Raw genomic sequence first — 19372 nt, forward strand, 5'->3', positions numbered from 1 at the left:
GATCGGTTTATATGGGCGCTATATATAATTATGGACTGATATGAACCAATTCCTGCATGGTTGTTGGATACCATATACTAACATCACGTACCAAATTTCAACCGAATTGGAGGAATTTTGCTCTTCCAAGGGGCTCCGGAGATCAAATCTGGGGATCGGCTTATATGGGGGCTATATATAATTATGGACCGATTTGACCAATTTTTTTCATGGGTGCTTGAGGCCATATATTAACAAATTTCAACTGAATAAGATGAATTTTGTTCTTCCAGGAGGCTCCGGAGGTCAAATCTGGTGATTGCTTTATATTGTGGCTATATATAATTATGAACTGATGTGGACCAATTTCTTCCTAGTTGTTAGAGACCATATACTAACACTATGTACCAAATTTCAGCCGGATCGGATGAAATGTGCTTCTCTTAGAGGCTCCGCAAGACAAATCTGGGGATCGGTTTATATGGGGGCTATATATAGTTATGGACCGATATGGACCAATTTTTGCATGGTTGTTAGAGACCATATACTAACACCATGTACCAAATTTTCGGCGGGATCGGATGAAATTTAGATTTCTCTTAGAGGATTTGCAAGTTAAATTTGGGGGTCCGTTTATATGGGGGCGATACGTAAAAGTGGACCGATATGGCCCATTTGCAATACCATCCGACCTACATCAATAACAACTACTTGTGCCAAGTTTCAAGTCGATAGCTTGTTTTGTTCGGAAGTTAACGTGATTTCAACAGACGGACGGACGGACATGCCCAGATCGACTCAGAATTTCACCACAACCCAGAATATATATACTTTATGGGGTCTTAGAGCAATATTTCGATGTGTTACAAACGGAATGACAAAGTTAATATACCCCCATCCTATGGTGGAGGGTATAAAAATCCAAATTATAACAGACACTTCAAAGTAAAAAAAGTTAAAAACTTTAAACCAAAAATTCATAATCCTTAATATAATTTTTAGTCTATATTTCAAGATGTTTTATCATTAATCTAAAATTGAATATATTAGCTAATTTAAAGCTTATTTCTTTGAATCAAAAATGTTTTTAGTTACATTAATGAAAATGTGTATGGACATGGGAGTTTGACACAGAAGGAAACGAATTTCAAAGATTCGTGTTCGAAAGTTAAAGAAGGCAATTTTTATAAACTTTCTTGGGACTATTTTTTTTAAAGAAATTTGTCCCTAAAATTTTGGTTGCATAATCTATCATATTAGGTCAATATTTTTTCATGGTCCCACTTTCTACTTTACTCACTTGTTTTATTGTGATTAATAAATACTTACATCCTACACTGAAAAAAATATTGTCGTGAGGTCAAAGATTTCATGTCTTTAAAATACGAATACAAATTTTGCTTAGATGCATTTCTCTAAAATAAAGTTATTTTCCTTGTCCAAAAGTCGATAAACTTTTCAATGAAGTCGTATTGTCCTTATAATTAAGTGATTTGACTTTAAATTTAATGAAATTGTCTTTAAATTTGTTGTCTTTTTGCATCTTGACTACAAAGCAAAAAATCGTTCAAATATAGGACATGTTTTTCAAAACTTTATTTTAAAGAAGTTTTTTACTTCAAACATAGCATAATTTCTACTGGAAGTCGAGTCCTAATTTGGAAAATAAAGTTGCCGTTAACTCGTTTTTAAAGGTCTTTGATAGCATATGAAGAAAAAAAAGCTGAGAAAAATTAAAATTTGCTTCCTAGAAGCAAGTACACAAAACCTAAATTTAAAAGAGAATTGTGTCTTAAAAGTATCCTTCCTTGTATTCCCGCTTCTTTGGCTCGGATTTTTAAAAGTAAATTTTTAAAAGTAAAGACAACATCTTTGGAACCGATTATGCTTTTTTTCAGTGTAATATTTTACAATAAAAATTTCATATTTAAATATATTTAGTTTTTACACCTGAACATAACATATGCAAATGCATTTCTTCTTCTATATACTACACTACCTACTTTACGTATATTGTTGGCAATTTTGAATTCACTATCTCATCTATCTGCATTCATCTCCTTTTATTGTTTGTTTTCGTTTCATATGCAAATCTACAACAAACTTTGATGGGAATATAGTTTCTTTAACGCATTACAATAACAATAACGACAAAGAAGTAGAAACAAAACATGAAGAACAAGAGTTATAACAACAACAACAATAATAATAATAACGCCTTTATTGACTACCGAAAATTTTATCGTCAGAAAAACTTTCTTACGATTGACAAGTTCGACCAGATGTCTATGTGTTTGTTCACTCTTACCCGACCGACATTGCCTGAATTGCTTTAACCCAATGTTGTTATGATGTCACACACACACGCACATTCATACAATCTTTTATCACATATTCATATAGCAAAATGGTTTACATTCATACTTGTGAACACGCATCATTTGATGCCGTTGATTTTTATGCTGACGTTAGCAATGCTGTTATACGGTGGGTCATAAGGTATCGGGGAGGCGAAAAATAAGGAAAATTTAAACAACTAATAATCTAGGACAAAAAAAATATTAATTGATACAATTAGTTTTCAATTGAAATGTCTTCAATCACAAAAATGATAGTATCCATCACAGTTTTAATGGGGGGAAAATGTTTGATTAAAAAGTTAGAAAATAAATGATTTCATTGGTAATTTTCAATTAAAAATATATTTTTTAATTAAAAACGTAACTATTTTCAATTGTGTACTTTCTTAACTGACTTTGTGTTTTTAGTTGATTAAAAATTTGATTGTTTGAAATAAGTTTTTAATTAAAAATTAAAACAAAAAACAAAACCTTCACTTTTTTAACTGATTTGGTTTTCCGAGTTCGATAAAAAAAATTAATTGTATCAGTTATATTTTTAATTAAAAAGTTTGAATTATTCAAACATTGACTTCATGTTTGTATCCTGATTAAAAATTTAATTGGATCAATTAATGTATAAATTGAAGAATTTGTCAACATCAATAAACATTTTAATTGGAAATATTTTGGTGATATTTTTTCCTGTGTATTTGGCTATAGTTAGCTCTACGGAATTTAAATGTGGCAAGAAAAAACAAGGCCTAGGGCATTTTGGAGAGTAAATTTTGCACTAAAAAAAAACCAAGGTTTCGATCATCTCAATACGGAGATTTGCAGGGAACAGGCCAAAATACGCCATATCCACTTTCGTGCAGCGCATGATGAATTTGTCGGTCGTTTGAAGAACATAATTGATGCCAATTCTGATTCTGAAATTTTATGTTATTTTCGACATTTCAATTTGAACATTAAAACTAATAAAATTAACTCTTTATTTTATACCATTGCATTGTTAAAGGGGAGCTAGAATTTGAAATGTTAAGTTGTGGTTAAGAAGTTGAACGACTTTCATACTATGTGACGGACAGAAAAACGAATATATTAAGATTTGTGTCTTAGTATCAAGTACGCAAAATATAAATTTAAAAGTGGCTTGCGTCTCATATGTATCCGGAGTGTAATTCTTCCTTTTTAGCTCGCATTCAATATCAAAACAGTTTCGGTGAAGACAAAAATTATGGAACTGATGTTTATACCCTTCACCACTACTGTGGTACAGGGTATAATAAGTTTGTGCATTTGTATGTAACGCCAAGAAGGAGTAATCATAGACCAACCTTTTAGTATACCGATCGGCTTAGAATTAAATTATGAGTCGATTTAGCGATGTCCGTCTGTCTGTCTGTCTGCCCGTCTGTCTGTCTGTCTGTCTGTTGGTGTATTTTTGTGTGCAAAGTACAGCTCGCAGTTTTAGTCCGATTGTCCAAAAATTGAGTATAGGATCCTGTTTGGGCTCAAAGACGATTCCTATTGATTTTGGAAAAAATCGGTTCAGATTTACATATAGCTGCCATATATATTTTTAACCGATCTGGTCATAATTGGCGTGTTTATCAACCGATCTTCCTCAAATTCCGTACATCCGAATATTTTATGAGTCTCGAAAAACTTGCAAAATATCAGCCAAATCGATTCAAATTTAGATATAGCTCCCATATATAGCTTTCGCCCGATTTACACTCATTTGCCCACAGAGGCCAAGTTTTTGCTCCAATTTAGTTGAAATTTTGCACAGGGAGTAGAATTAGCATTGTTGCTATGCGTGCCAAATTTGGTTGAAATCGGTTCAGATTTAGATATAGCTTCCATATATAGCTTTCGCCCGATTTACACTCATATGACCACAGAGGCCAATTTTTAACTCCGATTTAGTTGAAATTTTGCACAGGGAGTAGAATTAGCATTGTTGCTATGCGAGCCAAATTTGGTTGAAATCGGTTCAGATTTAGATATAGCTTCCATATATAGCTTTCGCCCGATTTACTCTCATATGACCACAGAGGCCAATTTTTAACTCCGATTTAGTTGAAATTTTGCACAGGGAGTAGAATTAGCATTGTTGCTATGCGTGCCAAATTTGGTTGAAATCGGTTCAGATTTAGATATAGCTCCCATATATATGTTTATCTGATTTCGACAAAAATGGTCAAAATACCAACATTGTCCTTGTAAAATCGCCACTGCTTAGTCGAAAAGTTGTATAAATGACTCTAATATTCCTAAACTTCTAATACATATATATCGAGCGATAAATCATAAATAAATTTTTGCGAAGTTTCCTTAAAATTGCTTTAGATTTAAATGTTTCCCATATTTATACCCTTCACCACTACTGTGGTACAGGGTATAATAAGTTTGTTTTTTACTAACATTGTGTTCCACCCTAGTGCATTAGGCGACTTAAATTTTGAGTCAATAGATTTTGTAGAAGTCTATCAAATTCTGTCCAGATCGAGTGATATTTAAATGTATGTATTTGGGACAAACCTTTATATATAGCACCCAACACATTTGAAGGATATGATATGGTATCGAAAATTTAGACCTACAAAGTGGTGCAGGGTATAATATAGTCGGTTCCGCGCGACTTTAGACTTTCCTTACTTGTTTTATTATATTTTTGAAAAAATGCAATGAGCTAAAATTCCTACTCCAGATATGGTCATTGTCAATCGATGTTATTTGAATTTGGTTACGGAAAATCTAGGTTTTTGAAATTGTGTTGAACTTGGAATACAAAGAACCTAACATTTATTTGGTGTCATGGAAAAATAAAACCAAGTCCATTGCTTACCCCTTTCGTAGTCCACTGTCCATCAACCATCGTAAGTGGACTATATCGCTTTTTTTCCCCCCATCATATTGCACTGCGTACACTTTGTTTGTTGTAACAGGCCATTATGCGTGTCATTTTGTTCGTTCATTTCATTTGGGTTTTCGCCTTTTCTCTTTTTGATGTCACAGGCATTTCGTAAAATGTGTGACAAAAACTGTTTTCCTCTTCAATTCCGTTGAGTCTTGAGTCTTCTTGTTGTTTTTGTTTACAAGGAAATTGAAGGCCATTATCTGTTAAATGGGGAGAAAATCTTAATGATCTCATGTGTGTATGTGGGTGTCAATGGAGGTGAGTTTATCCATGGAAACAAAAATATGACACTTGCCTTTGGAGTAAAGTGAAGGTGATTGTTAGGTGCGAGAGGTGTGGCCACCCACTTTGCGGATATAAACTCATATGAGAAATATGTAAAAAAAATTATCATATTTCCATGCCAAGTATTCCGTTTTTTTGTTTCATTTACATGTAATTTGGTTAATTGAAAACGTATGCATTTTCACCATAATGAGCATGGCAGTTTCTGTAATGAATGGTTTAAAAGGTGATGGAGTTTAAATTTTAAATTAGTGGCAACTCGAAACACTTGTGGAAGAAAATTTAATTGATTTTTTAATCTGATGGTGAAGTAGGTATACCTTCCATGTAAGGAGTTCATTTGGTTAGTAGGCTTCTTGTAGATATTCCCAAATGCCTCGTCTGCTTGAAAATTCAAAGCAAATCGGGCCGAATCTTAAATACCCACCACCATGAATCAAATATTATAGTTTCATTTAAAATTTCAGGGGGGTTTGATGACAGATATTCTCCCAAGCAGAGCAGTTCAACTAGTACACTTCCCGAAGATAAATTTAAAGATTTTTCCTATGAAGACTATATCAGATTATGGATTTATAAGAATCATTTTTGTTTGAGTTTTAGAGGAATCATTAACATCTCTTGTAAGTTTGCAAGAAAATGATGAAATAACATCTTGATTGGAAATCTAAAATCTGTAGATTTTTACCTCCATTATTTAAATGATTACGAGAAGTAAAATATGGTAATTTTACATTCAGTTTCAAGCAATTTTCATGATCAGTGGGGCCAATTGGATAAAAAGTACGGTTTCTAGAAACCCAAGGAGATCGAGAGATTGATTTTAAGGGGGTTATATTAAAACTTGGACCGATAATCACCGTTTTCGGTACACCTCTTTATGGTTCTAAAATACTTTTAGATTTAAAATATCAGGACAATTGGATAAAAACTACGGGTTCTAAAATCCCAAACAATAAAATCAAATCTTTCACAACTATCTAAAGTTCTAAAAAACCTACAGATTTTCAATTTCAGACAAATTGGACAACAACTACGGTTTCTACAAGCCCAAAAAGGACAACTGGGAAATCGGTCTATATGGGGGCAATACTAAAACATTGACCGATACTCACCATTTTCGGCGCATTTCGTAAAATAATTCTAGATTTTAAATTTTGTGCAAATTGGATAAAAACTACGGTTTCTATAAGCCCAAGAAATAAAATCTGGAGATCGGTCTATATGGGGGATATACATAAAACATGGACCAATACACGTCATTTTCGGCACACGTATTTGCGGTACTACAATACCTCTAGATTTTCAATTTCAGACAAATTGGATACAAACTACGGTTTCTATAAGCCCAAGAAGTAAAATCGGGAGATCGGTCTATATGGGGGCTATATCAAATCATGGACCAATACACGCCATTTTCGGCACACGTATATGTGGTACTACAATACCTCTAGATTTTCAATTTCAGACAAATTGGATAAAAACTAAGGTTTCTATAAGCCCAAGAAGTAAAATCGGGAGATCGGTCTATATGGGGGCTATATCAAATCATGGACCGATACTCATCATTTTTGGCATACCTCTTTATGGTCCTAGAATACCTCTAGATTTCAAATTTCAGGCAAATTTGATAATAACTACGGTTTCTATAAGTCCAAGAAGTGAAAACGGGAAATCGGTCTATATGGTTGCTATACCAAAACATGGACCGATACGCACTATTTTTGGCACACTTCTTTACGGTCCAAAGTAACTCTAGATTTCAAATTTTAGGCAAATTGGATAAAAACTACCGATTCTAGAAGCCCAAGAAGTAAAATCCAAAACATGGAACGATACTCACCATTTTTGACACCTCTTTATGGTCCTAAAATACCTCTAGAATTCAAATTTCAGGCAAATTGGATTAAAACTACGGTTTTTATAAGCCCAAGACTCCAAATCGGGTAGTCGGTTTATATGGGGGCTATATCAAAACCTGGACCGATATAGCCCATCTTCGAACTTGACCTGCCTGCAGACAAAAGACAAGTTTGTGCAAAATTTCAGCATGATTGCTTCATTATTGAAGACAGACGGACATCGTTATATCGTCTTAGAATTTCTCCCTGATCAAGAACATATATACTTTATATAGTCGGAAAACGATATTTCGGTGTGTTACAAACGGAATGACAAATTTATTATACCCCCGTCACCATTCTATGGTGGTGGGTATAAAAACCATTGAAATAAAAATTTAATTGATACAATATATTTTTTAATTGAAACAAAAATCAATCACAAAAATTAAAATTAATTAATTAATCTTTTAATTGAATTTCATTTAATTTTTTAATTGATACTGTCATTTCTGTGATTGAAGACATTTCAATTAAAAAATTAATAGGATGAATTAATTTCGTGATTGAATCAGAAAAAAAATTGTGTGCGTAGTTTAGGTCAACTAACACGTGTGCCGGTGTGTATCGGGAGCCACCGTGGTGCAATGGTTAGCATGCCCGCCTTGAATACACAAGGTCGTGGGTTCGATTGCTGCTTCGATCGAACACCAAAAGGTTCTTCAGAGGTGGATTAACCCACCTCAGTAATGCTGGTGACATTTCCGAGTATTTCAAAGCTACTCTAAGTGGTTTCACTGCAATGTGGAACGCCGTTCGGACTCGGCTATAAAAGGAGGTCCCTTGTCATTGAGCTTAACATGGAATCGGGCAGCATTCAGTGATAAGAGAGAAGTTCACCACAGTGGTATCACAATGGACTGAATAGTCTAAGTGAGCCTGACACATCGGGCTGCCACCTAACCTAACCTAATACAGTTATTTAAAATGTTCTGTAATTAACCTAAATTTCACTTGTTTTGTTTTAATGTACTTTCCTTATAAAGTTTTTTTTTCCAACTTTTTCTTTCAATTTTCCTCTAAGGTTATAGTATTTTAAATATTGTGTACAAAAAACACATCAATTGTCTCTCCAATTAATATTGAGCTCTCACTGAAACTGATGCTCTTCGGTTATTCATCCCATTGTCATTGATGTGAACCACAAAAGTGGTGGTCAGCTGGTTAACAAGTTCAGCATTAATGATTTATTTTTATTATGCTGGTCTGGCTGAATTTTAATTGAATTTTCCCTCTCCTTTATCATCCTTGTTTTTGGTTTTAATTAATTTATGGATTTCTAGGCACATGGGAATCAATGATGCTGCCATAATAAGCTATCAAAAGGCTTTTGGGGGAAAGACTATAATAAAGCTCTTATTCCTACGGCAAAAACTTTTTCAAACTGACCTCGTGGCACTTTTCCTTTTAATAGCAGCCATATGTACATTGCGCATTGTAACAAGAATATCCATAATTATCTTTTAATTTCATGTAACAATGCCCTGAATACTTAATTCTTTTGCAATTGTGATTTTGGCACTACAACAAAAGGGAGCTTCAAATTGAAATGAATTACTCATCCATACAAGGACTTTTCAATGCAATCCTAAATGATACTCTCTCTTTATACAGGGATATTATTTTGTGTGTATGTGTTTGTAAGCTCGTAACAATTCATTCATACAATTCACTACCATTCAATTATATACACTTATAAAAGTGCGTGTGTGAGTGGGTGTACGAATACGAATGTGATGCATTAGAAATTCCTAGATTACAAATATCCCTTATATACGATGACAATATCTTGATAATCTGTTGATGGCAAGTGTATGAATAAATAAACGATTTTGGGCACTCCTAAATGAATAGAGACCATCAAGTGTTAATTTCTTATTTGCTCATTTGTTATTAGAGAGATGTCAAAGTTTTCTCTTTTTGGTAAATCCTTATAAAACTAATCAATATTCATTACGATGTTTTGACTATTGGCCTTAATAAAAGGATAAATACGAATCCTATATAACATATAAATAGAAACTTAATTCTGATGAAATTTTGTCAAAAGCTGAAATTGAAACAATATTGACATAGAAATCTAATAACTATCTTAGGACTAATAAAAATATTTATTTGTAAGTCTATGCACGTACATTCAAAGTAGATTATGGCCTAAAGAGGAATGGCATAGATTTTGCCAAATAGGGGGTGTATTTGATGAAACACATTTTATGAGGAAATTTCTACGAAAATCAAAAATAAACGTAACTTCTGTTTGTGCTCTTCGGCGTTTCAGGGAGAGGAATGGGTTATTAGATAAAATCGGATTCAGTTATTCGGTAAAGAACTTTTCATAAAAACTGGAACCATACTTTTACATTTTAATAAAAACAAAGAGATCGTCACTAAATGCGCATAACAGTGTTACATTTGAGAAAATTATGCAATAGAAGGACGACTCAAGAAACAATTAAGAGGTAACTCTCCGATGGGTAGTAGGGCCCCTGTGGGCTTTTTGGAATTTTATTCATTCATAATTTTTGCTTTTATATGATCTCAAATATGATGGTTTATCATTTCCTGTACTAATTGGTAAGGTTTGAGATCAGGTACAATACAGAGTTATGAAATAATAAAAGTCAAAAACTTCCGCAGAGACCTTACCAACCGTGGAAGATATAAATTTCATATAAACCATTGTTGTAAGCCTAATTTATTATACTAAAACAATTTTGAGATAATCCCACAATAATACCCAAACTCAAGGGCTCTAAATCCCCAACTAAAAATCTAAAGATGAGAAAAAAGTTTTATATGTTACAAATTAAGTACACAATTTTACTAAATATGAAAATAGTTCATATTTTCCTAAAATTGGTGAAGTTTGCTGAAACTGAGCCCATAAGTTTCCCAAATGAATACAGCTTACTTAAATTATGTCTGTCTAGGTCTTCATATAGCGCTTAAATATTTTAACAACTTTGAATTTCAATTTTCTTCTTCCAAAATATGAAATTTTATTAAATGACAAAAAATTATTATTTTTAATAAATTTTCTTCAATTTGACAAATATTACTAACTTATTTGTATTATTAAAATATTTTATTTAAACATTTTTAAAATAAACCTACACTCAAAAAAAAGTGAACTCTCTATTTCACTAAAGCCAATTTAACTTTATTTTAGTTCATAGAATTATTATGTTTGGAGAAAGTTTTCTCTACTCTAATAATTTTTTGTGTACGTTAGTTAAATTAACTAAACCCAACAAAAAAATATACTCAAATGAAGCATAAAAATTAACTAAATTCGTATCTTCCACAAAATAGTTCAGAATTTCTTTAAATTTGTAAATTTTACCAAAAATGCGTCCATCATAAACTTCGTATGTCACTAAAGACATTCTTGCAATTTTGAACTCCAAGTTTTTCCTTCAAACTACAAAATTTTCTTTAACAAGTGAAAAAAGTTAGTTATGTCTAATAAATTTTCTTGAACTTGTCGAAAAATATTTACTTATTTTTATGACATCGGCGTGATGCCAACGTTTGTAATACTGTTTAGTTAAAATTTTCTACAAATATTCAAAATTTTCTAAAATTAACTGAAAGTTTTCTTCCTGGTGGGTTCATTGTTTTTTCAGTGAACATTTTCTTTCATGTTGGGTTCACTTTTTTCTGGGTGCATGCAAGAAAAACTATTCCCTATTTGGGGAATATCCCCAATGCTGGCAACACTGAATTCGAGTGGCTACCTTTTTTCCAATGGGATTTTATTCGATTTACAGGAATAACGCGTTAGTTTACAATAAAATTATTTGTACTTACATTGAATTTAGACCCACGTTTAGTTCATAAACTAAAGGGTGATACGGTCAAAATTTGGTCAATATAAACTTGACGTATTTCTCTCAATTTTGCATTTAAAAAACCTGAACACCCCTCATTTTGAAGGTGTGTGTGTAGAATGTTGCTCCTCTTTTGATTTTGGAATTCACTCTTCAGTTGTCAAAATGCCGTCAAGCAAGATGAGCAGCGTATCAAAATTTTGCTCGCGCATCGCGAAAATCCGAGCTACTCGCACGCAAAGTTGTCAAATCAACCGTTACAAATGTAATTAAAGTGTTTGAGGAACGTTTGTCGACAGCCAGGAAGTCTGGATCGGGGGAAATCGAACACCGGAAGCCGCTGAGACGACAAAGAGAGTTGCCGGTAGTTTCAAGCGAAACCCTAACCTCTCTCTCCGAGATGCCGCAAATAAGCTGGGTGTATCGTCTACAACCGTGCATCGAGCCAAAAAACGAGCCGGACTATCGACTTACAAGAAGGTAGTGACTCCAAATCGCGATGATAAACAAAATACGACGGCCATAGCGCGATCCCGGAGGCAGTACACGACGATGCTGACGAAGTTTGACTGCGTGGTAATGGACGACGAAACCTACGTCAAAGCCGACTACAAGCAGCTTCCGGGACAGGAGTTTTATACGGCAAAAGGAAGGGGAAAGGTAGCAGATATTTTCAAGCACATAAAACTGTCAAAGTTCGCAAAGAAATATCTGGTTTGGCAAGCCATCTGTACCTGTGGCTTGAAAAGCAGCATTTTCATAGCTTTCGGGACTGTCATCCAATAAATTTACGTGAAAGAGTGTTTGAATAAACGTCTGCTGCCTTTCCTGAAGAAACACGGTTGTTCCGTACTGTTTTGGCATCTTGCAATTACGGTAAAAAGGCCATGGAGTGGTACGCCGCCAACAACGTGCAGGTGGTTCCCAAGCACAAGAACCCTCCCAACACGCCAGAGCTCCGCCCAATTGAGAAATACTGGACTATTGTCAAGCGGAACCTAAAGAAGACCAAAAAAAACTGCTAAGGACGAGCATCAGTTCAAGGCAAACTGGCTTTCTGCGGCGAAGAAGGTGGACAAGGTGGCTGTACAAAATCTGATGGCAGGTGTCAAGCGTGAGACCCGGCAATTCGGATTTGGAAAAGCGAAAGCCTAACTGAATATTTTTCCAGAATTTTATACTAATTGAACTTGAAAAAGAAATTTAATTTGATTTTTTAAATAAACGATTTTACCGATTTACACGTGTTTTCCCTTGACCAAATTTTGACCGTATCACCCTTTATATAAAAAAGTAAAATAAATAGTTATATAAGCCTCTTTAGTTCTTGATAGGTTCACCTTATATAGAGGAGGATAATTATTATTATTAGAGAGTCAAATTTCAACCTGATCAGACTAAATTTACTCCGGAGATGTTCTGGAGGTCAAATCTGGGTATCGATTTATTTTAGATTACATATAAATGATTCGACTTCGACCAATTTTTTCAAAATTGCTGAGGGCATAATATCGCGTACAAAATTTCAATCGGAGCAGAGAAATTTACTCTTCCAACAGGCTTCGAGGTCAAATGTGGGCGTCGGTGTATGTCTGGGTTACTTTACCAAAAAAATATTTCCTCCAAAAGATGTTATTTTATTTTAACCACACAGGAAGTTATTTTAGTTCAATTTTTTATAACCCGCTTTAAATGGGTAATTTAACTTGTTTTGTTTCAAATAGGATAAAAACAGAGTAAGAAATAATAAAAATTACATTTTGTAAAAAAAAATGCTAAATCCGTTCTAGAAAAAAATGCGAATTTTTGAAAATATTTGAGGTATGAGCGTTAGAATGCATTCAAAATCATAAAAAATTATAAAAGATATTTATTTGGCAAAATATCACAACATGTTTTAATACTCATCAAAAACACTGATTTCGGATTACACCTTAAGATGTGATACAAATTCAGTGTAACGGCTGTTGAAATGGTGGGCATTCGTTCTATGACAACCCCATGATAAATTAATCGCTTCTGCGCCAAATTTGCACCACTTCTGGATCTAAAAATAAAATTTTTCACATTTTGCTGGGTAATTATGGACCAATATGGAATAAATTTTGCATGATTATTATATGACGTATACTAATATCGCCTATAAAATTTAAACCGGATTGGAGGAAATTTGCTCTTCCAAGAGGGTCTACAAGTCAAATCTGGTGGTCGGTTTGTATGGGGGCTATACCGAAAAATTGGAAACATTAATAACAATAACTTGTACCAAGATAAGGAATATGATCACCTCAAGCCTGTTTCAAGAGCAAAATGTTATTTTTAGACTGGGAACATGTAACATGTTTGTCGCAAAAATGTTATTTTTCGAAACCATGTATATGTTTTCGGAGAAAAGAACAGAAACGAAACAAAGTTCCATGTTCACCGATCCAAAATAACATTTGGCTTTTGGGACATATATAGGGTGATCATATTCCTTATCTGCGTGTGTACAAAGTTTCAAGTTGATAGCATATTTCGTTCGGAAGTTAGCGTAACTTCAACATCGCTAGACCGATATTTCTATGTGCTACTCTCCACTCTATCGTACGGTGGAGGGTATACAAATGCACGCTCTCAGTAATATGCACGCCTGTGATAAACGATACAAGTTTTTTCAAAAAAGGTATCCAGATATATATAGGGAATGGAATGAGATACAAATGGGAATTCACTAAAAGAGTATATTTTGAAGGGAACATGCATTTCAGAGTACCATGTTTTAAATTTCTCTTTTAGGTATTAAATACTCTGAAGCGAACTAAGTAGTAGACATAAGAAAAATGAACCACAAAGGTAATTTTTTAAAATGTTACATATGGAATTTTTTGAAATATTTTTTTTTTGGAAAAGCTACATTTTCCTAACCCTGAATTATTTCTTATTCACCACTACTCCATTTATTTGTCATATGGTGCTGAAATATCAAGAATATTATTTAAAATCATTTAATTGTATATTTCCAATGTTTAATTGCAAATTGTTCACCGTTGTTTATGGTCATGTAAGAAGCGGCTAATTATCAGGGATTTTATGTAGTAAAACTTTTATAAGGGGGTTTTTATAATTAACCAATTTCCACTGAATCATGTCAGAGTATTTATGTTTTTCCCTTGTTTGCAGGTGGTTTTATGGGGGATATTGCTTTACCGGATGTTCAATATGATGATGATTATCCCTTGGTTGCCTACACGCAAATGTGGGAGGATGAACAGCCGCAGGCAGATGCTCCCCTGAATGATGCTCCCATGAAGTTCAATGAAACATTCCAAAAAGAAATGGAGATATTAAAGCAGGAAGTCTATAATGAAGGATTACAAGTTGAAGAGGAAGGATTGACGGATATCATAAGGCGAAAAACTAAATTGCCCAGTAGTAAAACGGATTTTAGTATTGATTCAATACAGGTTTGTTTCGCTGAATAATTTATATTTACAAAATTAATGTTTTCCTCTTCCTTAGTCGGCCAATGAATTGATTAAGCCGAAGAATCATATTAACTATGATCCCATTAATTATAAAAATGATGTGATTAGCTCTGAAGATCATGAACCACGAAAATATGCCATTAATCTAGCGGCAAAATCGCAAAATGGCATAGCCACAGAGGATCTATATAATAAAAATACGGATTCCTTGGATAAAGGCCATAACGCCACTTCGGATAAATTCGAAAATATTCCCTCACAAAATGAAAAACCCCTTACAGAAGCCGAGAAATATAATAAGTCGACAAGTGGTATGATAAATCGTAATGTAGATCAACGTAAAATCCAATCGAATACAAAAGACATCGAATTAGATACCGGGAATAATTTCGTCTCAGAACGTAAAGTGGTTATATTACCCACAGCATTACCAGCCCAGAGGTCTACATTACCCAATGTCTATAGTAATGCAGGAGGTAATGGCATGAAATTAGATGATATTCAAGAGCTTAAGGGTAGCAGTACTATTATAAAGAGAAGAAATCGGAGGGGTCGTAAAAATCGGTAAGTTGACATGAGGAAATTATACCCCTTAGAAATTATTCATAATAGCATAGTCGGTCTACGAAACAATTTTAACTTTTGTACATTTAAAATTTCTTTCCATTTCAGCCGTAGTTTCAGTCGTATTGACTACAATCTAAGAATGCAAAAATTAAAAAATGAACTTAGCCATCCCATTGGAGAGGAGAAGAAACAGCATCGTCACCACCATCAACATTATCAGCATCAAGACCATCAACAGCTGAGGCATCATCATCACCAGGAGCAACAATTGGAACAGCCAAGTAAAAAACTCACCGAGGAAAAAGTCACAAATAATGTTACAGACAACGAAACCACGGACCATGATGAAATGAGATATTCCAAATTTGGTGATATGTTCTCGGATATTGAAATCGATGATGAAGTGGGTAAACATGTAGCGGATATTGTTCCAGCCTATGAGGCCGAAGAAAATGAGTAAGTTTGGAAGTGTAGAAATTTATTTCTAGGATTAAAAAAAAAAAACAAATTAGTACGTTTTCAATATTTACGTCCGTTTTTGTACTTTTGATGACTTATGTAATATTTCATTTTTGAAACTGTTGCCATTTTCCAAAATTTTTGTACGATTTTCATGCGGTTTGGACCCAATGGTCAATATTGTGAATTTTTTTCAAGTGGGTGTAAATCGGACGAAATGTATATATGGGAGCTATATCTGATTCTCTGAAAAGATAATTGATTTGCACGAAAATCCAATGAATACCGCCTTTCATATGATTTGAAATCAAGATTTTATAGTTTTTACCCCGATTACTCGAATGAATACGGGGAGTAAACTCGGCAAAATTTGCTTCTATTTTCGTGCTATTTGGATGACAAGTGCGCTTTCTATCCCCTCAATGGGGAGACCGGTGTGTATTAGGATTATGTAGATTTACAAATTCAGAACGATTGGATAAAAATTACGGTTCTAGATGCCCTCAAAACGGGTAAACTGTAAACCAAATCCGATCCACAAGTTATTATGCACCTAAAATACCAATTGATTACGAATTGCAGGCGAATTGGATAACAAATTCGGTATCAAATCAGCAGATCTGTCTATATAAGGGTTTTTCAAAAACATGGATCGATAAAACTCAAATTCAATATATCTGAAGTACCTCCAGATTTCCAATTTCAAGCAAATCGTATAAAAATTGCAGTGTCTAAAAGCCGAAGAATTCAAACCTGGAGGAGCGGTCTATATGAGGGATATACCAAAACAAGGATCGGCACACAATTTTTTGAACCTAAGGAACATCCAGATTACCAATTTCAAGCAAATCGGATACAAATTGGGTTGTGTACAATCCCATAACCTAAAATATCACCATTTCCATGTAAATCGAATAGAAATTGCGGTGTATACGTGCTCAAGACCGAAAATCGGGGGATCGCTTCATATGCAAGCTATATCGAAACATGGAGCGATATACACTATATTCGGCGCATCTCTTTGTGGACCCAATGTATCTCCGCAAAATACTTAGTTTTTGCCAATTTTTTAAGTATGCCTGTTTCTTATAAAGAAAAACAAGTAAGGAAAGTCTAAAGTCGGGCAGGGCCGACTATATTATACCCTGCACCACTTTGTATATATAAATTTTCGATACCACATCACAAATGTGTTGGGTGCTATATATAAAGGTTTGTCCCAAATACATACATTTAAATATCACTCGAACTGGACAGAATTTAACAGACCTCTACAAAATCTATAGACTCAAAATTTAAGTCGGCTAATGCACTAGGGTGGAACACAATGTTAGTAAAAAATATGGGAAACATTTAAATCTTAAGCAATTTTAAGGAAACTTCGCAAAAGTTTATTTATGATTTATCGCTCGATATATATGTATTAGAAGTTTAGGAAAATTAGAGTCATTTTTACAACTTTTCGACTAAGCAGTGGCGATTTTACAAGGAAAATGTTGGCATTTTGACCATTCTTGTCGAAATCAGAAAAACACATATATGGGAGCTATATCTAAATCTGAACCGATTTCAATAAAATTTGGCACACTTGACTACACTACTAATTGTACTCCTACTGCAAAATTTCAAGCTAATCGGGCCAAAACTCAGGCTTCTGGATCCATATAAGTCCATATCGAGCGAAAAATATATATGGAAGCTATATCTAAATCTGAACCGATTTCAATCAAATTTGGCACACTTGACTATATTACTAATTGTACTACTAGTGCAAAATTTCAAGCAAATTGGGCCAAAACTCTGGCTTCTGGGGCCATATAAGTCCATATCGGGCGGAAAATATATATGGAAGCTATATCTAAATCTGAATCGATTTCAACCAAATTTTGCACACTTGACTATACGACTAAGTGTGATGTTTGTACTAAATTTCAAGCAAATCGGTATAAAACTCTGGATGCTGGGTCCATATTAGTGCATATCGAGCGGAGATATATATGGGAGCTATATCTAAATCTGAACCGATTTCTTCCAAAATCAATAGGGTTCTATTCTGACCCAAATTAGGAACATGTGTCAAATTTGAAGGCGATTGGACTTAAATTGCGACCTAGACTTTGATCACAAAAATGTGTTCACAGACAGACGGACGGACAGACGGACATGGTTATATCGACTCAGGGACCCGCCCTGAGCATTATTGCCAAATACACCATGTGTCTATCTCGTCTCCTTCTGGGTGTTACAAACATATGCACTTACTTATAATACCCTGTTCCACAGTGTGGCGCAGGGTATAAAAATATAGTAAGAAAATACAGGCGTACACTGTATTTCACATAACCGTATTAAAATCGGGTTCATTAATTTGCGTAGTTGGTTTTTTGCATGCCCACATGTTGTACCTAATACTTAGTACTTAGTTCGTTTCTGCGAAAAACGAATATCTTCATCTATCTCCATAAATAGGGTCTCAAACCCAAGGATGTTAACTAATTTATGAGAAATAATATACATGCCTATTTTGTCGTGCAAAAAATCCAGGGTTGTATAAAATGTGTTTAAAAATGCTCCAAGCATAGATTTCGTATTTATTCCGCGCTAACGTTTTTTATATGGAGTATAACAGTTTTTCGTGCGAAAACGCGATCTAAGTACTAGGGTTAAATCCGATTTTTGCCACAACAATTTTCACGGTTTTAGTAATTGGAAAACGCGTTGCATTGAGACGTTTTTCACATGCCTTCAAATTGCTTTTGTCTAAAAATTTCAAAATATTATTGTTATAAAAAAATTCTAAATTATTTCAATATGATGTTTCCATGCCTTAGGATATTAAAAATAGTTTTTGAAATCAAATCTAAGGATCCTGTAAGAATTTTTGACATTTACTACGTTTTTTACGTTTTATACAGGTATATGAGGTTTCCGACCTCATATACCTGTATAAAAATTGCTGCTCGGACCATCTCTGGGCTCAAGACCCAAATCGAGCGATGGGTTTATATGGGAGCTATATCAACACCTGAACCGATATAGCCCAACTTCGAACTTGGCCTGCGTGCAGACAAAATACGAATCTGTGCCAAATTTCAGGGCGGTAGCAACAATATTGAAGGCTGTAGCGTGATTACAACAGACGGCCATGGTTATGTCATCTTAGAATTTCTCCCTGATCAGAAATATATATATATATATATATATATATATATATATATATATATATATATATATATATATATATATATATATATATATATATATATATATATATATATATATATATATATATATATATATATATATATATATATATATATATATATATATATATATATATATATATATATATATATATATATATATATATATATATATAGTCTGAAATCGATATTTCGTAATGTTACAAACGGAATGGCAAACTTATTACACCGCCATCATCATTGTATGGTGGTGAATATATAAATACAAATTTATCTCTGAATGCCTAAAAGTATGCATCTGTTTATTGTCAGGACATTTTTGAAATATCAATCGTAGATAGTTTTCCCATTCCCATTTAAGAATTTCTCTTTAAATTGCATATTTGAATAAAAAAATGTAATCCGTAATTGAT

At 33.7% G+C, this 19372-nt stretch overlaps 1 protein-coding gene across 1 annotated transcript in view; it reads left to right on the forward strand.

The window, feature by feature from the left end:
- tok (tolloid-like protein 1 tolkin) overlaps positions 1-19372 on the forward strand; it is a 159352-nt gene that overhangs the window by 126959 nt on the left and 13021 nt on the right. The window contains 3 exon segments of the mRNA XM_075294368.1: positions 14426-14709; positions 14765-15294; positions 15403-15753. Of these exon segments, the coding sequence (XP_075150483.1) occupies positions 14426-14709; positions 14765-15294; positions 15403-15753 (1165 nt within the window).

The sequence above is a fragment of the Haematobia irritans genome, chromosome 1, assembly GCF_050003625.1.
Source record: "Haematobia irritans isolate KBUSLIRL chromosome 1, ASM5000362v1, whole genome shotgun sequence".
In the NCBI taxonomy this organism is placed as follows: Eukaryota; Metazoa; Arthropoda; class Insecta; order Diptera; family Muscidae; genus Haematobia; species Haematobia irritans.